This window comes from Cynocephalus volans, chromosome 12 (genome assembly GCF_027409185.1).
Source record: "Cynocephalus volans isolate mCynVol1 chromosome 12, mCynVol1.pri, whole genome shotgun sequence".
Taxonomy (NCBI): domain Eukaryota; kingdom Metazoa; phylum Chordata; class Mammalia; order Dermoptera; family Cynocephalidae; genus Cynocephalus; species Cynocephalus volans.
The window spans coordinates 27,214,516-27,237,027 of record NC_084471.1 but is presented as its reverse complement, the minus strand read 5'-3'; the positions used below and the strand labels follow the sequence as shown (position 1 = coordinate 27,237,027).

The 22,512-nt window shown below is 42.9% G+C and overlaps 1 protein-coding gene across 2 annotated transcripts in view; it reads left to right on the top strand.

The window, feature by feature from the left end:
- Nucleotides 1–22,512, top strand: part of ELK3 (ETS transcription factor ELK3) — a 59,935-nt gene that overhangs the window by 5,550 nt on the left and 31,873 nt on the right. The window contains exons 1-2 of one of the 2 annotated variants that reach the window (XM_063075662.1): nucleotides 18,272–18,306; nucleotides 18,922–19,130. In XM_063075662.1, the coding sequence (XP_062931732.1) occupies nucleotides 18,924–19,130 (207 nt within the window). In that variant the 5' untranslated portion in view covers nucleotides 18,272–18,306; nucleotides 18,922–18,923. Of the gene's footprint in view, nucleotides 1–18,271; nucleotides 18,307–18,921; nucleotides 19,131–22,512 lie in introns of those variants that run through there. The other variant, XM_063075661.1, reaches the window with a different exon arrangement.

Sequence of the window (22,512 nt, the reverse complement as noted above, 5' to 3'; positions counted from 1 at the left end):
AAATGCACAGATATTAAGTGTTATTGTATGCCTCCATGTAGCCCCCCCCCCCAATAGAGAATATTTCCATCACCCCAAATCATTCCCTGGCTATTTTTTTTTTTTATTCCATTACGACAATTTCATGATTCTACCACATAGACTCTTAAATCCCAGAATACCTTGGTAAAATACTGCAGTATTTTTATTTAATGTGCTTGGTTAACAATAAATCATTAGAATGTGTGGATTTCCTCACCATTACTTAATATCCAAAAACAGTTTAACCAAAAATAATATGTATGCTGTAGGAAAAAAAATATTGCTTTAAAACTAATTGCGTTGAGAGGATGTTAGTTAATCTTCCTGGGTCTCCGTTGCCTTGGCTGGATGGTAAAGTGATGGAAGTGGAGAAGCTGGGATAATCTCTTTGGAGTCAGAAGTCCTATTCATGCATTATTTTTTTGGAGTAAAGAACTTGAATTCTTCTAAGAGTTGTGAAAGTGTGATGTGAAGTTTTGCTGTCATCCCCAAATAGTTGCTTATAGACATATACGGAAATTTAAACAAACTATTTTGTGGTGGGAAAAGGGGTTCCCGGTAAGTTTCCCCTTCAGTCCCTGTTGGCTCCTTGTGGAATCTGGAACACCCCAGTGGAAGGGCAGTATCAGTTGCTGGGTTTCCTTTCCTCTTGGTCTCTTGAGGTTTGTGGCAGACAGCACTCATTTCTAGTGATCCACCGCCACCTCAGACTGTCTCTGGGTTGGGTGCTGAGCAGGCCCAGATAGGATTTTGGTCACCAGGTTAAGTCCCTACTCCTTCCTTCCCATGGTCTTTGGGAATGCTCTGTACCCACCACTGCTGTATCTTGAGGGTTGCCACATTCCCTGCTGCCCCTTCTGATCCCTTCTCCATCGAGGAGCTAGAGCAGCCCTTTCAAAACACAGATCTGACCGTGTCACATGTCACTTCTCTCCTGAAAATCTTCCAGTGGCTTCAGCTTAGGATAAAGACAAAAATCCTTAACCCAAGCTGCAGGCTGAGGTTTGGGACAGCCACACTGGCCTTTCCTCTGTTCCTCAAATACTTACATGCCCTCTGGCCACTGGGCCTTTGTAAATGCTGTTCTCTCTCCTGGAAGTTTTCCCTGCCAACCTCCACTCCCAGGGATTTTTCTCACTCCACTTTGCCTGGGCACTTTGCAGTCATCTGTGGGCAGCTCACTCTCAGCTCAATCCTCCCTTCCCTGGGAAGCCTTTGCCGTCCCCCAGACTAGCTGTCCCTCAGTCATCCGTTCTTGGCCATCAGAGCCCTTGCCACAGGCTTTATTTACACATTTCTCATTACCCAAATTCTCCCTTTCCAAATTCTTGCTACCCAAACACAAGAATTGGACACTTTTAGATACATATTTCTGAAGATAGGGCTGGTGTCTCTCCTTATTCATTAATGCTCTTTATCTAAAACTCCAGAACCAAGTAGGTGGGATAGCACGGTATCCCTCATTACCCGAAGTCCCTGGACTCCAAACCCTCGAACCTATTTAGATTCCGATAGTGAGGGCAGCCTGTGCACGGAGGTGTCATGACGTGTTCCACGTCTGTGGTGTTGTCAGTCTGGGCCTGCATCTGTTTTTCTCATTCTTGTATTTATCCCAGCACCTTGTACAATACCTGGCACTCAGTGAATTAAAAACAGACCAAAACTTGTCAATATAGCCTCCCAATTTTGCCACTGGACTTGATAAAGCACTTGTTGCTATGCATAAATTCACCTCTTTCCTAGACAGTAAATTACTTGGATTAATAACAGGCAAATTTCTTGGTTAAACCATGAAGACTGCCAAGAAGATCCTCTAAATAATTTTTCATAGTTTTTGTCCAGACTTGCAAGAAAAGTAGATGTACAGAAGTCTGGTTAGTTTGTTAATATCTGAGAGTTCAAACTTTAGCCCTATTGTTATCAGTGTTTTTATACTGAAAATGGTTGACTAACAGTTAAGTTATTCATAGGACAGTACAGCTTGAAAGAATCTCAATGTGAAGTTCTGTCCATATTAGAATTAATCATTCTAGAGCAACCGTCATTAGTCCTTTATGGGATATTTCAATTGACTAGGTTTTCATAGTTCCCTCGAGTGACCAGTTTTGAGTGCCATATTATTCACAGCTAAAATAAGTCCTTCCTCACTTACACTAACACTTGTGTGTGTAGCTTTTGTCCGTAACTTTTTGAAATTAATGACATTTCTGATTGAATTTTAAAGTGATAAAAGACTCTGCCTGTGATTATGAAAAGATGAATGAAAAAATATCCGAGTCGTGTTTGGTGAAGGAGGGCCTAGATCTGCTAATTCATTTCAGCTGGATTTTGCCTAGGGGCAATTTGTTGATAGTCAAACCTTGATTAACCAGAATATATGATTAAGCAGATTTTTCTCCTTGCACTTAATCGTCAGAGAAGAGAGATTAAAACAACAACAGCAACAACAAAATAAGCCCCAGGATTTCTTCTATGGTACGCTCCTGAGAGCTGCAGGAATTCTCGTGGGGACTCACTGTAGGGATGCTACACCACCTGTGCCTGCCATCCTCAGAAGGACAATACTGAGGCCCAGAAAGATCGCAGTACTCTACTAAGCGATCCTCTAAGCAAGAAAGGGGGGTGTCGATGTTAGAATAATTTCCTAATGCTAAAGGGTAAGAAGAACACTTCTCTGGTTAATACTAATTGAACTGGAAATGTAACTTTCCCACTTTACCCCTTCACTGGAATTTGGAAGGTTCGTCCTTAGAGGCTAAAATATAAGTCCTAGTTGTTGGAATTTATTCAAAAATGGAAGAGATAAGCATTGGAAGATGAGGAGAGTGGTGTGTGCTGGCGGAGATGTGGGCTGCAGGAGGGGTATATGGGTCTAAGAGAGTGGGACAATGTGTGACCTCAGTGTTTGCTGCTGCTCTATGCAGAGTCACTCGGCTCATGTCGGATTCAAGCCTCAGTTTTGTACAGAGGGTGAGAGCATAAGAGAATGTTTACTAAACTTCTCCACCCCAAAAATTATTATTTCACTGTGAGAAGTCAGGGGAGAACCTGGATTTATTACCTAATTTTCAGGAAAGTTGATAGTTTTGATTCTTGGTAATTTCAACAAGTCCTATTATGAACATAGAAAGAAGAGTCCAAACCTTTTAGTGCTGTTTGGAAGACCGTATGTGGAGTGCAGAGCTTTGATTTTCTCGTATGATCTTGCATTATGAAGTTCTCTGGAATCTAGAATTCATAAGCATTGATAGGGAAGTTATTTCTGCTAATGTTTCTGCCTGTTTTCCAAGTCCCAGATACCAATCATTTAGATCAGAGGGCATTGGATAGTTTCTTTCTTTTTTTTGAAAAAGAACACTTTAGAACAAATTCCTTCAAATGCTTCAAGTCACATTCTAAGTGAGGGTTAGGGTGGATTAAACCCCAAGTGGAGGTGTGTTGTCACATCCGGGCTGCTAGTCTAACCCAGGGCAGAAATGCCTGTTGATGGACCAACTTCATCTTTGGTAGTTGAGGGAAAGACAGGAGAGTCAGCCTGCCACTCGGCGTTCCCTAGCCTTGCTCAGTTCACTTTAGTTGCTTTACCATTAATTCTCAGTTCTGTGTCTATGATATGTGTAATATCATAATTCAAAAAGTGTTAAACATTTCTTAAAATACGAGGGTACTTCAAAAAAGTTCATGGGAGGATGTGTGTTATCTTTTAATTCCATTTTTCCACGAACTTTTTGAAGTACCTTTGTAGAGTGTATTGCTGTAACTACAAAAGAATATGCTGTTTGAAGATGTCTTGGGTCAAACAAAGTGACACAAATGTACCGTAGTTCTCAAAAGATTGGGGGGTCACTGCTGTCAAATAAGATCTTTGCTATGCTTTGATTTTAATCAGAGCTGAACCACAAGAATGACATCCTCCCGGTACCACACCCTTTTTAAAAAATTAAATATAAGACCTAGTAATTTGTTTTTAAGAAAACAGAAACATTAGGACCTTCATGTAAAAGATCATACCTGCACCTGATGATTAAAATATTTTACCTTATAAAAAAGGTGATTTTCTTTAGCAGGGAAAAAATGATAATCTAAAGCAGGATCTGGTTATTTTGCACAGTTAATATATTCAAACTGAACAGTTATGAAAAGAGCGAACAGAGTGACAGGTTCTATGTGACATTTCAAAAAGGGCCTAGCCAAGTTAGTGGTGGCAGATTCCTGCGTGGGAATAAGGCCAGTGAGGATGCTTTGGGGTGTGGATGTGATGTTTGATGCTAATGCCACCAACAGCCAGTCTCTTCCATCAGGCGCTTTTGGTGGCCTTTGTGCCACAACATTCATTGGACATGAATGAACGAACTGTTGGTCTGGCACCTTGATGATGGTTTTAATGTCATTTTGTTCATTTATTAAGAGTGCATCTTGTCAGTTAATTTAAGAAAATACATTTTAGGTATGAGGCATCGGGAGCTTATCTAGTTTTGAAATCACTCACTGTCTGTTTTTGCAGCTGTTTTCTTAGAAATAACTGTTCACCAGGAGCACCGAGATATTCTACTTGGGGTCCACTTACTGTCGGTTGTCTGTAAGTCTCACTTGGTCTTAAATAGACCTTCAGTGGAAAATGAGAGGTTTCTTGTGTGCTCTTTCACCTTAACAACATCGTATTCTTACTTCATGTGAAAAACAGCTTCATTAGAAGTTATTTACATGTAGAAGAAACCCTCTGTATTTGGCACCATAGCCGTTACATGTAGCTAGAGTTGATGTGCATGTACAAAGATGGGACAGAAACGTGCCTGTGGAGAGGGTAAAGCTCTAAGAGGGGTGTTACGACCTTGGTGACTTTAGATGCAGCTAACCCCCCGACAGATGTCCACCACATGAGCAGGTGATGGATATTTTGAAGACTGCAGATGCACCGTTTTTTATACCTCTCTTTCAAAGTGCGTATATTATCATACCAGAGTTATGTATAAATGTTTATGCCCAGAATTTGCATTTTCTGAACCAGAAACGAGTTTTGCTGAGAAGATCACCAAAGAAAAGCAGCGAAGCTAAATTTGCCACAGATTCTAGAAGCCTGGAAGGGTCGTTCCTCACTTAAGTAGCCACCCCTATAAGGTAGCTCTTTGTACTTCTTGAAAATCTCTAAAGAAGATGTCGCTGGTGACCTTGGTCACAAATACCAATAACTCGTGACTATTTTTGCAAGAACACTATACATAGCAGGACCCAAAGGCTAGGTAATATCAATATTAGCCAGCTAAATCTTGACATTGCCTGGAACCAACACATTTTGGCAAATGTTAAATTACAAAAAAAGAAAAAAAACAAGGATGTGTAATAGTGTTAGGCCTTTGTAAATGATCAGCAGTTCAAATATGCTACATTACAAAGTTTTAACACTGATCATCAACTTCTAAACAATGTCAAGATCAGCCAGGTAATATTTTCTATACCTATGTACCATTTAAAAAAGACATTTAAAATGTTTTTGGTGCGTTTCCTCCGAAAAGAGGGAAAGGGAACTTTTCCAGGAGGGCTGGTGTTGGGGACAGTTTTCCTTAATGATCCAGAAACGATTGAAGAAGTGATGCTTATTATTATTTTAAGTTCTGTAGAGAAGACCAGAAAGCTCCCAGTGTCCCTGGGAAGAGCTCACGTTTCTCTTTCTCCGGCCACTGCCAGGGCTTTCTGTGAAGGTGAACTGGAAGGAGAGGGTCAAGAGTTTCTATTGCTCTATCCAGTTCCCAAGAAAATTGTAGCCCAGTGTGTCATGCATGCGTGAAGCAGGCGCTGGTGAAAAGAGACGTGTTTTGGTGATGGCAGTAAATTCAATGGAGACAAACTGAAACGACCTGTGTGAGGCCGTGGGACCCACAGTGGCTGGTAGGATGGGGGAGCAGAAGCAGTGCTCCCACTGGAGGGAGTTTTGGGGGGACTGGAGGTAGGAGCCATGAGGGAAGGAAAAGGCTCTGTAACTCTCCCCAGGGTAGGACTAGGGAGGTCGAATTGCTGTGCAGATGTTGGAGGTGGCCCAGCCAGGTGCAGCCGGGCCAGGGGAAGGAGAAGGCGCACAGATGGTTGGGTACCTCTCTGCCAGGAAACGCCTGTCGCTGCATCAGGACTGCGATGCTGAGCACAGCTGTGCAGACTTCACGGTCATCAGGGTCCCTTAGAGATCCTCTGAGAGGAAGGGATGGTGTGGCAGCCCACACCTGACCCCACCTGGGATTCCTTCCTCCCCGGGTCTGCACCACCCTTCCTGACCCTGGTGCAGCCCAGCGTGTGTTCACATGCACAAGAGAGAGACAGGATAGGCCTTCTGCTCAAGGTCACTTGTAAGTGAAACGTGTTGGGGGTTGTCATTAATGGAAAAAGAGCAGTGTCCACATTTTTAATTAGAAGAGCTAAGGCATGAATTTCTTTTATTAAACATATTTTATTTTGCTTTTTTTTTCTTCTAATGTTTCCACTGGGTGGTGCTGCAGGAATTCCTACCTTTTGCCTTGGATCTACCCTTCCCAGAAAGACGCCTCTAAAGCATAATGGGAGGAAGTCCTGATTTAGAAAGATTTTACAGTTTCCACACAATAGAAGAGTTTAGAGGATGCCCTGGCAGGAAATGTTTCAGTTTCTGGATGTGGAAAAGCCACCATCATTTTGTATCATGAAAAAGTGTTTTCATTGCTCAGGGTATATGCTTTTGACTTTCACCAACTTCTTATTTAGAACAGAAAAGCTTTCAAGTTTATTTGAAGGGTTATGGTTTCATTCTAGTGGAAGTGGTGTATAAGATTTCCTTTATTTTGATTTTTGTAAAACCATCTTAAAGTATCTAAGAAAATAAACATTTTCTAATGTTAAGACAACCACAGATTTAAAAAAGAAGAACCTCTGTTAAGGCTTTATTTGAAGCTGAAGACATTATTCCGTTCTTATTTTAAAGATCATTTGTATAATATATTGATCAGAAGGATTACATATTTTTACTTTCAAACTATTTTTAATCTTAGAAAGTCTTAGTGTGATAACAACACTCCTGTAAGGAGAGAGGCTGGCCTTATCCCTTTTACAGAGGAGGAAGTTGAAACCTCCCTGTTCAGATCACCCAACTCATAAAGCCTTGGCTGTGACAAGAATTTGTGTATCTTCACTTCCAATTTTTCCTCTTGCGCAGGAGATTGAATTTTATTAATATTAATAGTACAGACATTTAGGTAAAAGATTTCCATTCAAGCAAAGACCTCTAAAAAATAAGAATCTCTAGTAGTTTAGGATAAAATGCCTACTGGAGATTACGGAGGTCGTTACATTGAAGCTCAAATTTAAGGACAGTTAGCAAGATTTTAGTAAGTTTTACAAGATGCTTTTTCGGGCTGTGTCGTGGTCCTCTGTGAAATCCCAAACACTGCTTTCTTAGAACCCGAAACAGGGCTTCCCTACAGGAGTTTCTTTCTTAAAGGAAAGTTTTTGAGGCCCCGATGGGTGCTAGGTACTGTGCTAGCTACTGTCACACACAGGTTCGGCGGGTTTCCTAGCCCTTCCCTATTCACACCTGAAGTGTTTTCCTGGTTCATTTCATAGGGACGTGAAACGCACGCATGTTTGGGGCCGGGCTGCTCACTGGCGGTTCCTCTGACTTTCATCCTCTCGTTGCTCTGTCCTGTGTACACACACCGAGTGGAAGGACCAGTCTCTCTGTGTACGGGGAGGAACTGACAGAATACGTAGCTTCTCGTGTCCTATTTCTTCATCAAGAGCCAACCTTGTATATTTTGTGTTGGGTGAAACTGGAGTTTATCTAAACCAATATTCAGATCTTTTAAAAGAGGACATTAGTATTAAAAAACTGCTGGAGCGATGGGTTCAAGGATTCTTTCTTGAAACAGAATCCAATTGGAACAACTGGAGTCCCAGATGAGGCCAAACTGGAAATGAAGAAGGAAATTTGCTGATTAGATTCCTAGTGGGAATGTTGTGTTGCTCTCCAAGTTAAAATGAAGACTTTTCTCTTAGCAGCAGTGTGATGTGCATACAAGAAAGGAAGTCTCTGCAAGGGGGAAATATGCATGGTGATTAAGGACCTGGACTTTGGGGCCAGATGCCCCTGGATATGAGTCTCTGTTTGCCCATATTACTCCTGTGGCTGTGAGCATTTTATTTCACCTTTTAAAATCATGGCTTCCATGGGCATTGGGAATTGAGAGCATTACATTGAGACAGCATGCATAAAGCACTCAGCACAATAGCTGGTATATAGTAAGTGGTCATCAAATGCATTAAAAAAAGAAAAGATTCTGTTTAATGAAGTAATGGATTTTTGGGGTCTGAGCCCTATTCTTGAGAATTCTACGGAATCTCATTGCTGGTGGTGGAGGATACAGCTCACATTTCCTTAGAACAGGGCTCTTAATTTGGAATTTATAATTTATCTTTAGAGCTTTACAAACCCTGCTGAAATTATGTTTATTTTATATAAATGTATATTGTGTGTGTGTGTGTGTATATATATTTTTTCTTTCTAGAGAATTTTAGATTCTCAAAAGGGTCCATGGACCAAATACACGAGGAAGATACTACCCTGGGGGTGTGAGTGTGTGTGTGTGCATGTGTGCATATGTATCTGTTCTGTGCGTGTTATGTTTTTGGCTGACTGTATGGTATTGCTGGTATTAGCTGTTTATCTAAAACAGCTTTTGCTGTGTTTCATATTATGAAATTGTCTTGAATATTCACTGGGGACTTATTGGTAGCTTTATCACGTCTAATGAATCCTTTTTCTAGTTCCTCACTCTTCTGATCCAAATGATAGGAGAATCTGCTTAGCATTTTTTCGCTGTTGAATTTATAGGGTTAACAACTTCAGGTAGGAAAAAAATTCTCACTGAGTTTTCTTGGGCAATGAGAGCGTCAGTATTCTTTCAGAAAGCAGAGTTTGGCTGTCGTGTTGAGGGTTAAAACAGAGCTGACACACACGGCAAAATGAAACCAGAGCTGCAATTACAAAGTGGGACAGATGTAGGAGGCCAGGTTTCCTGTGGCCCATTTTCCAGTTTCCTGCCTGCAACCTGCAGAAGAGGAAGCTGAATGTTACCACGTATGAGAACTGAGAGGGGACATGCTACAAGCCAGAATTAAGATACATGCAAACATGGACAGCAGGAACAATTGCAAAGAAAGTGAATGTTTGGGTTTTAGTTCAGAATGTCTGGGAGGGAACAACCCATCTGTTTAAAGAAAGCATTGTCAGCAGAGTGTGTACTGCCATGGGAGACTCTATGAGGGGACCTAGGGACTGTCCCAGGTTGTAGAAACCCCTGGAACCCCTGGTTTTTATAGCCCTACTCATCTTTCAATACATGGTCTGCAGTTTTAATGCAGTTGGTTACCTGAACAGCTTTTCCCTGAAGTACCCAGGACTTCTAAATCTGTTTCCTGAGCCTGTTGATATATAGGGGAGGTAGCTGTGGTTCACTGAGTGGCTATCATGAACGACAGCCTTGATTTGGGAAGGCTGGGTGACCAGTTGGCCACTTTGATCTAGCAGGCTTATGTTCCTCTAATGAGCCAATAAAATTGTTGTCTGATGTTTTTAAAGAAGAGATTAAATGGAGATGTGTATGTTGAAGACTATGTATTGTACACTCTGCTGTGCCCCTGGCAGGCAGGGTGGGGTGATCAGGGCTCAGGCAGTCAGAAGACACTGGAGAAGTGGACGAGTCCATCTTTCTCCTGAGGGGGTGGAAATTATTCTGCATTCAGGCTCTTTAGCTCATTTTAGAAGGCTATGAAGTCAGACATTACAATCCTCACCTCAACGGTAAAGAAACTGATTCATTGCACACCTTTCTACGTACCTGTTGTTTGTCAGGTGCTATGTCAGAATGAAATAATGGCTAAAAATAAGCAGCTGCATTTGTGGAAACCTCGTTGAAGGCTTCATATAAGCCGTATATGAAGACAACATATGTGCTGCTTTGAAGGCTTATGTGCAGGGCACTGTGCCAAGCGTTTGCCGTATACCATCTCATTTAAATGGACTTGCTTCTTTGAGGTACAGTGAAATAGGCGTGTGCTTCTGGGACAACGAGTTATTTATTTACCCTGCAGATTGACCACCTCTTCTCCAAGCCCCCAAAGAACAAACTCTACCAGAAACTTTAAGAAGCTTTGGGATGTTGCCAAGTTAGGGATCAAAGAGGTACCCACGTGAGGCAGCCTTGAGCGAGAATAGGCCCTTCCCCATCTTGATGCAGGCCTACTCTAAAATGTGCAATAAGACTGGGCTGGGTTGTGCGGTGGTGGGGTGGGGTGGAAAGAGGCATGAATTTGCAGATGTGGGAGGAAATAGGATGGCTCAAAGATGCTTTCCCAGCCGAAATTAACGTAGCCATCCATTTACTTTTCCAAAGCAGACTCACGCATATATAAGTCACCGATGAACCAGTTGAATTATTTCTGATTTACCCAGAGACAACACAAAGTTTCAGAAGGAAAGACGTGTTTCACTCACGTTTTTACATATTGCATATGTTATTACAGTGGTTGTTGGTGATTTTCTCTGAAAAACCTTTTCCCAGATGGAAGAGTTATTTAAAAAGCAAACATTAAAGCGAACAAACAAACAAAACAAACAAACAAAAAAAACCATTGCAAACTGTTAAGGGTGAGTAAGTAAATAAATAATGGACAGTTTGTAGATATTTACAGGATGAGAATACAGTTAGTTGTTAATTTATAAATAAAAAGAGCTTTGGGGGACATGAACTTGGCCTCATGCATTTTTTTTACATGCGGTAGTTGACGATAATTAAAATGTCTTTTGAAAATAAATTTTTTTGAAATCATTTTTTAAAATTTCACAGGAGAAAAGATTTATTTTAATTCACATAAAATGCATTTAGAATAAATCTAAATTTTTAGCATCAAAGTATTTAGGAACAAATACAGAGCAGTTTTAAGATATATAAATCTTCATTCTGTCCAAAAAGCAAGTACAGAAAGCTGTTTTACAATTATTGATCATCACCTTGTTGTCTTAAATTTCTAGATTTTCCATATTCAGTTCTTCTCTTTTTGAAGACTGGGGCCACTCTGTCTGCTAGAACTCCAAGAAAAGTGACCGTTGAAAATAAATTTTAGTAATAGTTCTACCTCACAAAAATAATACAATAACTTCAGAATTTGTATGGGCCATGTATATACTAAATGTTATTCTTATTTACTTAATGCCTTAAAATATTCTGTGCTAAGTTATTGCAGACCCCAAATAGTACAAAGTGTTATTTTTCAATTCCTTGACTTAAGTACAGGGTTGGTTTTATATCATGAAATGGCTCTTGCCCTTTCTCTTGGACAATGATAATATAATGGCACGGAATCACTTAGTAGATGCTGCTTTGCACAGAGGATTTGAACTTATAAAAAGTTTTGGTAAGAAGAGTTAAGACAAATGCTTCTCTAACCATGCACATTTTAACAAACAGAAAGACATGTGCTTACCTAGCACCTACTTGGTTTATTCCTTACATAGACATTTTTCTCCTTTCCTTGGGCTCTCTCATTTCTGACTATTTTAAGTTGGCTTATTTCTTTGATTCCCAAACCTACAAGCTCTTAAGAAAGTCAAAGATAATAATTCTGCCCCCTCAACTCCCACCTCAGTGCAATTGTAAAAATGAAACTGGGAACATTCAAAGAGAAATGCTAGGTTGCCATCAACAGAAAGAAGAACAAATATGTGAGTATTTCGACTTCTAAGAATGGAAGCAAAAATCTCATACTTTGCATAAGGCTTCTGTGTAGCCGCAAATCACATTAAGACATCTGGCGCCACCTTGTGGCCGATAGAAAGCGACCGCCTCCCAGAAGAGGAAGGTGTTTCTGGGAGGAAGGAGGTGGCTGGAAAAGGGACACCTGAAGCTGAGAAAGTGTGTGTGTGAACTGACAGCTCTCGAGTAGGCAGAGGAGGTGCTGGGGATGAGGACAGCGATCAGTATACTCCATCTAGAGCATCCTTCTCTTTGAGGCTTGGTCCAGATTAAAGAGTGATAAAGAAAACAAGGATAAACAAAACAACATTGAAAAGACTAAAGAGGCATGCAAAACTATTTTCATATTACTTGCATTTTTTAAAAACAAAGAGTTGAAAACATAGAGTGAGGGCAGAAGTTAATCACTCAGAATCTGCAAAGATGTCTCTCCCCCTCTGTGCTGGTGATCAAGCTCTTTCCTCTCAGGCTGCCTGCTCCCCGCTCCACTCTGCACCTGCTACCCTGACCGGCTGCTGAATGAACCCACATGGGCTCCGTCCACAACAGTAAGCAGTGTTGTCATTGCTGTCCTTCGGCTTGTCACTTTAGAACTTCTCTTTTCTCTCTTTCTGATTCAACAGCTCTCAGGTACCTGACTCCCTGCCCCGCTCCAGGGACACAAGACAGATGGGAGCAGACCTAGTCCCAAGGCCAGTGTGAGCACCCAAGGGCCCTCTGCTGAGGTCATAATAGTGTGGAGGCCTCAGGCTCAGCATTTTAAACCTGTATTTCTTAAGCTGAAGTCAGAAAATGTGCTCAGGGATCTGAGTTTTTTGCGAGAACTTAAAATTTTTTTGTGCTTTCATTTTTGATGATACTCTGAAAAAATAAATGTAAGCATATTCCAAGTCAACTTGTAAACAATAGTCGTCATGTGGCTGATGAGTCTTCCTGGATTTCAGTACCTGTATTGGGGTCATTGCCTAATGAACAAAGAACCAAGGTGGAAACATGACATCACAACATGCTCTATGAGGAGGTTTCCCTGCTGCTTAAAAAGTAATAGTAGTTAACATTTAAATAGCATTTACTGTGTATCAGGCATAACTTAAGAGCATTATTAATAACCCGGGTAATCCTTACAACAACCCTGTAAGGGAGGTACTTTTATTATCATCATCCCCATTTTACCTATGAGGATACTGAGGCACAGAAAGGTCGAGTAGCTTCCCCAGAGCCCCACAGCCAGACAGGACTAGTGCTTGCATTTGAACCCAGAGAGGCTGGCTGCAGAACCTCCTCCTTCCCAAGTGGACAAGAGTGGCTCCCTCTCTTGCCTGCTTCGAGTTGTAGAAAATAATTGTGCTTCATTGATAGACTGTGCTTTGTCTAGACTCTAGAGAAGACCCCTCCAGATGATGCGATTCTGATTTTATGGAGGCTGTTTTACAGTCTTGTTAATTACAGATAAATGATCGCAAAGTAATTCTTGTCTGTAGATATGCAAATTCTGTTCTGCCATACAGCATTACATTGACTCCTCTCCCACCCCCAGTTTTGTCTCCATATTTGTGCATTCATGTCAATGTTTCTTATCTGTCAATGCCTCCATTATTCAGATTCTCTTTTGAATCCATTATAATGTCTGCCTGGTTCTCTCACTGATTAATGGGTAAAGTCACATCTTTAATATGTGTTCATTTTTATATTTGTATGACAGCCATGATTTTACTCTTTTTTGACAGATGAATTTCTCCACTGTCACCTTCTCAGTGAAGCCTTCAATGACCACCTTAATACCTCGACCTGCATGCACACCCAAGTCTTCCCACCCCCTTAACTGAGTCTGGTTTTATTTTCCATAGCATTTCCATAGCATTTATCTTTTTTTTTTTCTTGTTTTGGCCATTGGCTGGTTCAGGGATCCGAGCCCTTGACCTTGGTGTTACCAACACCACACTCTAATCAACTGAGCTAACCTGCCAGCCCTATAGCATTTATCTCCCAGCGTACCATGTCATTGTTGTTTACGGACTGTCTTCTCCCACTGGAATGTAAGCTCTAGGAGGACGGATGTCCTCGTCTCTTTTGTTTGCTGATGTATCCCAAATACCCAATCAGTGTCTTGGCATAAAATAGGTGCTCCAAAAAAAAAAAAAAAAAAAAAGTGAAAGTGGGGAGAGAAGTGAGTCTTTATGGGATATAGTATATAAATATACCTTACTCAAAAGAACCTGTGTTCAAGCAGTCATTACCATAACTTTTATGTGAGAGGTGGATTCTTTCCAACAAAACATCATCTGTCGTATGTAAAATCAATTGTTAATTTAAATAGGATGGAGGAGGAATGCATTTTGTCTCTAATTTCATTTTATCATTATGTAAGAATTGTAAATCTTGAGGAGCTTATATCCAGTTTTGTTGCTTACAGTTAAGAGTAAGGGCTGGCCAGTTAGCTCAGCTGGATAGAGCATGGTGCTGATAACACCAAGGTCAAGGGTTCAATCCCTGTACCCACCAGTTGCCAAAAAAAAAAAAGTGAATATAATAAAAATTGCAATAAAAGTAATTTGTGAACACTGGGAAATATTAATTTCTTTCTTACTCCTTTAAAGGGGGTATGCATATTATTCAAATTTGACAAACCATTTAAAATGATCTAACTATACCTGGGCAAGATGTAGGCTATAAATCACAAAGGAAAAGGAGCAGTTGGGGAAAATAGCAGGTAGCTTTGCTTTCTGGAGAGGCCTGGGGTGGGTCTCGTCCAGCTGCTGTGACCATTGTCTCTGGTCAGCTCCAGTAGAAACGGTGAGAGACATTCCAGAGACAGGAAAGCCCTGCAGGCAGCCAGATGGAGGCGAGGGGAGGAACGCAGAGGGCGTTGCACGTGAAGGGGGCGCCTCGTCCTGTAAGAGCAGTGGTGACTTTGAAAGTGGACTGTATCAACCACAATGTATATCGACAAAATAAAATTAAAAAAAAAAAAGAAAGAAAGTGGACTGTAAATATGTATAAGTAAAAATAACAACAAAAAATAAAAATTAAAAATACAAAAGCAGAGCGTTCCTCCTCAATATGGAAAGTGCAATGTTCAATTTTGCAAAAGAACTGCATTAAAATGCCTGATAAAATTTCATACATTCAAAATAAGGTCTGGGCAGGAGAAGGAAAGAGAAGCATTTTGTAATTAAGGAAAAAAGAAAAAAACTTGATTTGGGGAATATTTTGGAAAGATATCTAACATTTCTTTCATGTGTTCTACATATTTTAAGCCGGGAGTTTTGGGAAATCAGCCAGAAGAAGTTAGGCTGATGAAACGTTTAACTTAAAGCAGGCCTCCATTTGCATATTAATGTATGAAACATAAATCTCAAGCATCAACACTTTCTTGAACTTTCTTGTTAGCGGTTATTGGAAGGCCATGCTCCCAGTCACAATGTTAGAACTTTTCTCTTTTCCAGCGTCCCAGAGGGCACACTTTGTAGCTGGCATCCGTGCGGTGGAATGTAAAGTGTGATTGTATGTGAAAACAGCTGTAAATTATGAAAGCTGAGTTCATCAGACTTGAAATACATAAGAGTGGATTGAAAATGAAACAAGCACAGCGAGTGCCCTTGAATGGAGAGAACCACAGCAGCCATGTCAGCTGGTGGCCCACCTGTCCCCCTACCCTTGCTCCTGCACAGAGACTCCTCCATTCCAATCACGTCAGTGCTCAGGACAGAGAGGGTGGTAGGGTCCAGAGTGGCCTTGGACCTTCACGGTATCCCAGAATGACTTCTGCTGAGTGTAGAAGGGACTGACTGATGTCTGTAGATGTGTTGATAAGCTCCCAGGGAAGTGTTTTTGAGACTCATCTCTGAGTAGTGTGGCTGGGATTTCTAACAGTGAGGCTCGGTGTGACTGTGCAGTCATGGAAACCGGTGGGCCACCAGGGCAGAGGAGTGGCTGAAGAGAGCTCTAGAAGAGGAGAATGAGGCCTGTGGCTCTGGGCTGGACACACTTCAGATAGCAGAGGCTTGATCCCTCAGTCACCTCCGGTGGGGCGGGGTTGCTCCCAACAGCCTCTCACTAATCCTGCAGTGTTCCCCCAGTGCACCCAGCCGCCACCCGAGCTCTGTGGGGGTCTGAGAACTGCTGGGGCAGCTCTGATTCCTAGTTCACAGCTTCCTGCTTCCCCCTGGCCAGTTCCTTTATTCTAGAAATCAGGAGGCCCCTGAAGCAGTGGGTCCCCATCCCTGCCATTTGCCCCTCCGCCTGTTCACTTTCTACTCTTAATCTCCCTTGTGTCCCCCTTTCCTTCTTTGACCCTTGCCTCAGCCATGGCCGTAGCACCCAGGGCTGTCACTTAGCCATCTGAGTAAAGACGTGATCAGCCAGGCCCCTCCGTGTAGTAACATAGCTTTTTGAGTCTAGACACACCTCATGATTGTGCATGCATGCTCTAGAGTGTAAAGATATTGGCAACCCAGCAAAGGGAGAATTTTTTAAACAAAGCCATTGGGTGTTATAATAGCCAACTTTAGCCGTGATGGTGCTGCATAAGGAAATGCCCCAAGAGTCACTGGTTATTAAGACATTTATAAAATAAATTGCCTTTATTTTTCTCACAAGTCAGCTTCAGAGATGCTGCTTCAGACTGTGGGCTGGTGGAATTCAGCTTCAGGCTTTGGGTTGAGTTCAGGTTGGCTCCAGTGACAGGAGCACAGGTGGGAAAGTACAAACTTGTGATTCCTTTTAAGACTTGAGCTCAGGATTGACACGTTGTCACTTCCAGCCACCAGTCCACTGGCCGAATCAAATGATGTGGCTGAGCCCAAATATCAGTGGGGCAGGAAAACAGCGCTCCACTCTCTCCATTGCACTTGAACGAGGGAAGGAGTGACGAGTTGACATTTAAGCAGTCTACGATATGTGTCCTCATGTGTGATGCCCAGATGACACGGTCTCTGATACATGGGGTTGGAAGGCCATGAGAAGTGGCTCCAGGAAGCACAGAAGCTCCGAGGAGCCCCGGTGGGTGGGAGCCTTGGTGTGAAATAGGTGAACTGATGTTTCTGTCGCCCTCCTGTCCCACTTGGAACACGATGGTTCATGTCAGTTAAGGGTGGGGTGGCGGTGGCTGGCCACTTTCCTCCCTGGCGTGGGAGCCGGGGGCCCAACCCACGGGCAGCCTTCTGCCCTTTGCAGCGGGTTCCTCTGAACATCCACTTCAAGCTTCCAAGATATTTGGAAGCTTACTGTCTGAACTGTTTGGTTACGAAAACCCCAAGAATCTGAGACAACTGTTGGCAATTCTTAGTGCCAGTGAACAGAAGAAAGTTTGTGGCTCATCCTCAAACAATCAGAAGGGTGGTTCGTATTAGGAGCTGGAGCCTGTAAGCTGCCGCGTATCCCAGCAGTTGTACTTGCAAGGCTCAGGGGGTGCAAAGGGGGTTCTGATCCAACAATGGAATGATTTCCTGTCTTATACACTGAGGGGCCATTGAGGTGCATATTGATTTCTGCAAGGAATATCCCATTTAAAGAGCTGTAAATAAAATGCCCTGTGGGTATTTGGAGAACATTCCTGATCTGCTTCCCTCTCACTGAGAAACCCACGTTGCACCCATGATGCTCAGAGAAATAATAAGATGCATTCTTCTGGCTGAGCATGTGAAAGGAAATAAGTCAATGAATACTTACTGGATGGTGCGTATTTTCACATTCATCCTCATGTGGAAAGGGAGAAAAATGACTGTTGTCACAACCCGAAAGCTGTAACAATGTGTGAGCGGAGTTGAGGTGTTGACAGAACTGTTGGTACAAATGACCCTCCCCAAAGGCAGTTATTCTGAATCCTAGATCTCCTGGGTTGTGTGGCTTTCTCACTGCCCTTGTTGCTGTCTGGCACGACTTCAGTGTCTCCTTGCCATGCTGGGGGACAGTCCTTAAGGCACATGAGGAGTCTACTCACAGCAGGTGATCTGTGGTGAAGCCTTCAAGGCCAGCCCAATGAAATGATTGTTGATAAAACAAATGGATTAATATAATTATTTTTTAGGATCAGGCCCCACTGGCATGAAAGTCATCAAGACTGAAGTTGAGGAAGTGCCTGGGGAGTGAGGAAGAATTTCCGAAGCAGGCCCCCTTGAGCGGGGTCAGGGTGGATGAGTCGGAGTTCACCAGGCTCTGAAGCTACGGAACGGCATTTTAGGCGGAAGGAACAGCACTTACAAAGTTCACACCAGAGTCAAAACCAGAGTCAAAGGAAAAGGATCACATTTTACACGTTTTCCTCTGGTAGTCGGGAGAAAATGGTTTTCCCATCTGTGCACCTGTGACAGTGGAGTTTGACCTGCAACATGACACATGCCCAGAAAAAGGAAGGTCTCTTCAACTGGCAATGGCCAATTCTTTAGTTCCACAAACATCTACTGACTGGGCACTTGCTACATTTGAGCACTGTGCTGGGTTACCAGAGTGCTGGCAATACTCAGTACAATAGAGTACTCTGACAAAGTCCCCTCCTCGTGAAGCTCGTCACGTAGTAAGTGGGAAGGGACAGGTACTGACCCTCCACCCTACCACAGCCTCATTACCCCAGGCCCCTGTATAAATGTACTTAGCCTGGGGTCCAGCGTTTCAGCTAGAGACTGACCAACAACGGAGTGGATGGGATGGGCGAGAATAGACACCTGTGTTAAGTGGGAAGAGTTTGAACGGGGACTCATTCTACAAGTGGTCATTTCATTAATCTTTTTTTGTTTGTTTTTGAATTATTCCCAATGCAACACTGTCACTTATGGGCATGTTTGTGGTGAATGCAAAGATCCCAGGGCTTCCCTGTGTTTCCGAATCGTGGCTGCTAACAGAATGCAGTCTGAAAGAATTTTTTTTAATTTTTGAGAAAATACTATATATTTGTATATGTGTGTGTATATATATATTCATTTATTTTTTCATTATTTTTGTTGTACATATTTATGGGGTACAGAGTGATAGTTTGATACATGTATACAATGTGTGAAAGCTACATTTTATTAGGTTCACAGGGGGAAGGGAGGGGGCAGCTGAGTCGCCCACCCCGAAGCCCCCTCGGTCCCCGCAGTTTCGGCTGGCATCTGCCCCAGCAGCTCTGACCTGGCCTCCTCTTGCTCCCCAGGTATGGAGAGTGCAATCACGCTGTGGCAGTTCCTGTTGCAGTTGCTGCTTGACCAGAAACATGAGCATTTGATCTGCTGGACCTCAAACGATGGTGAATTCAAGCTCCTCAAAGCAGAAGAAGTGGCCAAGCTGTGGGGACTCCGAAAAAACAAAACAAATATGAACTATGACAAGCTGAGCAGAGCCCTGCGATACTATTATGACAAGGTAAACCCTTGACCTTGCATGAGACTGCCCTGTGGGGGGGGGGTGGAATCCCCTGTTTATATTTCATTGATGAAAGCAGGTAATAAAATGTGCTGTGAATGAAAAAGAGGCAATTTATGCCTTTTTTTTTTTTTTTTTTGAGGAAAAGTGTGCTATAGGGATTTTTTTTTTCCCTCTGGAAGCTCATTGGATGTTATCTTGGGTCAAGGTTTGTTCCCTCTGCATGTTCATCTGTAGGTTGCTGAAGAACTTTGCTAACAGTAGAAATTAGATGTCACGAGGTTCTGGGGCTTTCCTAATACTGAGTTGCTTGAGGGACAGAATGAATGTTAAAATTTAGAAAGACTGTTTATCCTGTCTGGTTTGTAGTTCAATCAAATGGGCCTTTCTTGCGGAGTGGTAGCTAGGGCAAATTATATTTTAACAATTTGGCCCCTCAGTGTCCTCATTTATAAAATGGGAATCACCATAGCGCTCATCTCAGGACTGTCGTGGAGACTAACTGAGCCCTTGTGTGTTAAGTGCTTAGAACACTGCTTGGTATGTGGTGTTTGCGACTTCGTGGGAAACTTCCCTAATTGGAAGAAAAACCATTTTCATTTTTAAGTAGAGATGAGAGAGAGTGCATTGTTAAGTGATAATATAGCATAGTTGCCAAAGCCAGGATGGTTGGAGTGAGTTTTAATGCATTTCTAGAAAAGCAGTTAATGTGCCTGCTGGGGCAAAACTATTGCTCTTTAAGATTTTCACTTGAGGCCTGTAATTGTTGGCCATTTCTGTTTGAATCTGTTGTTGCTGACTATTTGGCCTCGTAGACGTAAAGACTTAGAGTCATAATAATGGTAAGCTTTTGTTCTGGTTTTATGGTTCACATTGAAAGATGAATTAAAAACTGATTTAAATATTAGTTCCTGATCTATATTTAGTGCCTTCTGTCTGCCAACCTCTTTGGAATTCAAGACATAAGGATTACACATTTCAGGAAGTGGAGACATCATTAATTATAAAATGTTCCTTTATATGATCGTAATTGCCTATGATTATGTCATTGAAATGCTAAAGGTGCTTTCCTTTAATGTAGCAATTAATTAATCCTGACTTAATGCAGAGTCCTACTAAGAGGTAAAAGCACTTCTTGCAAATTGCACTGTCTGGAAGCCTTGCAGATGGCTTATTGTTCTGCATTTTTCCCCAGGTTCTAATTTATACAATGGGAATTGGGACCCCCTGAAGAAAAACGGTCCGGCTTGCCTGCTGGCAGAGTGCCTAAGAGCTCAGCTTTGAGACTAAAAAAGCATTTTCATTGTTTCAAATCAAGGTGTCAAAGAAAAGAAGCCGTGTCTCTGTGTCGGGGACTCAGATTCACCCCTCATGTGGCCTGAGTGTTGGGGCTGAGTGTTGTGCCTCTTCAGCATGAAGGGATCTCATGGGCTGGAAGTGACTGCTGAGTAGATCGGCAGAACCACTGCTGTCGAGACTACACCTGCTCTCCTTTGGGCAGATTATTAACATTTCTAGAGTAAGCAGTTTCATAGCCTTCAGTCAACAGGTATGTTTTGGTCCTTTGGGTTAGACGCTGTAAGGCACTGTGCTGAACACTTCCTCCCCTTGTCTCCTTTAAGCTTTATGACAGCCCCACGAGTGTCATCCTCCTCATACAAATGAGAGCGTGGAGGCTTTGATGGGGAACCTGCCAAGTCATGCAGCCAGCAAGCCGCAGAGCCCAGATTTGAGCCTGGCTGGTCTGCCCACGTTCCTAGCCACGAGGCACACACATGCCCTGCCTCTGAACATCTGAGTTCCAGGTAGGCAATCGGGCTGCCCAAAGGTTATTGCAACCTAAGAAATTTTTATTTATTATCAGAGCTTCGGTACTGAAAAATCCCAGTAAATGCTGTGTGTCAGGTTGAGCCCAGGGTCCAGGGTCCACGTGGCCAGCTCGCCAGATTTGGCTCTTTACTGTCCTGCTTTTGCAGAGCATGGTTCTGGCCACATGGCCTTTGAGCTGAGAGCTGGAGCTAACAGCAGGGGCAGGAGCGTCCTGGCAGCAGCAGCCTATTGTCCAGCTGGGTCACACAGGCTTGGCCACCAGAAGGGGACACGGTGTGTCTTCCCTTCCACATACACACACGTGCACATGCATGCAAACACGGGCATTTGAATTTTCTTATGACGTGTTCTCAAGTGATGAGTGAGATTGAAAGTTAGATTCCTAATATAATGTAAAAAGGAAGGAAGAGGAGGAGGAGAGGGGAAGGGGAGGAGCATGAAGGAGACGAGAGGAGGAGTGAGGGGGGTGGAGGGGAGAGGAAGGGAAGAGGGGAGAGCAGGAGAAATGTCAAAAGAAGGTGACAAATGATATTATGGTCTACCTTTTATCATGAACATTTTTTTCAGTTCTGCCAATGCCACCCTGATGATATGTGCAAGTTGAACTGTGTGGAATGGCCAGTATCTGACCACTTTTGGCTCCCAACAATGGCCATCTTAAATGGCTCAGTCTCTAACCTGAGAGGCAGATTTGAGCAGGGTCTTTGTCAATGTGACATCCAGGGCATCCCCACACCCCTGGTGTGCCCCGCCCAGCGCACCCTTCTCCTGGTTTCCGGGCTCGGTCTGGCCCTGTCTGCCTCTTCCTCCTCACTAACACTTATCCAGGGCCTTCGAGTGACATAAGTTAGGTAACTCCCTAGCTTGGCAGCAGTGTTCCTTTTTCCCATCGTCTTCTCCATCCTTTGCCAGCTGTCATCTCTTCACTCTTGGCTGCAACTGCACATCCCTTGGTTTGTCCTAATAGGGAAGTTTTCCTGCCAGAGTTGACAAGCATGAGAATATCATTATTTTTATATGTTATGTGTTATATTTTTAGCTCTTTCCAGAATATTAAAAATGGATAGAGAAAACAAAAAAGGGCAGAAAATGTGTGCAACATTTTGCAGAAGGCACCGGAGGAAAATAATGTGGGCATTCCTGGAGCCGGCTTAGGGCTGAGGTGCCTTAATCACTGTTCCTCCAAGAGCTGTTCTTCTCCCCCCCAAGAGGGGGACAGCGAGGTGCTTAACAGCATGAGCTCTGAGCTAGACTGTCTGGGTTCGAACCCACCTCCACGACTTGGGTGGTGTGCCTCATCTCTCTGGGCCTCAGCTTCCTTTTTTGTTAAATGGGTGTGCAAGTAGAGTCTGCACCGTGGGCTGTGGTAGGATCGGCTGCATTAGCACAGGTGCAGTGCTAAGACAGGGCCTGCAACACGGTCCTCACGAGGAAGTGTGAGCCAGAGTGATGATACGGACAGTAATATTTTCTCTATTTGACAAATTCAGACAAATGCAAAGAAGAAAATGAAAACTACCTTCCTGCACAGGTATCTGGAGGTAGGGGGACA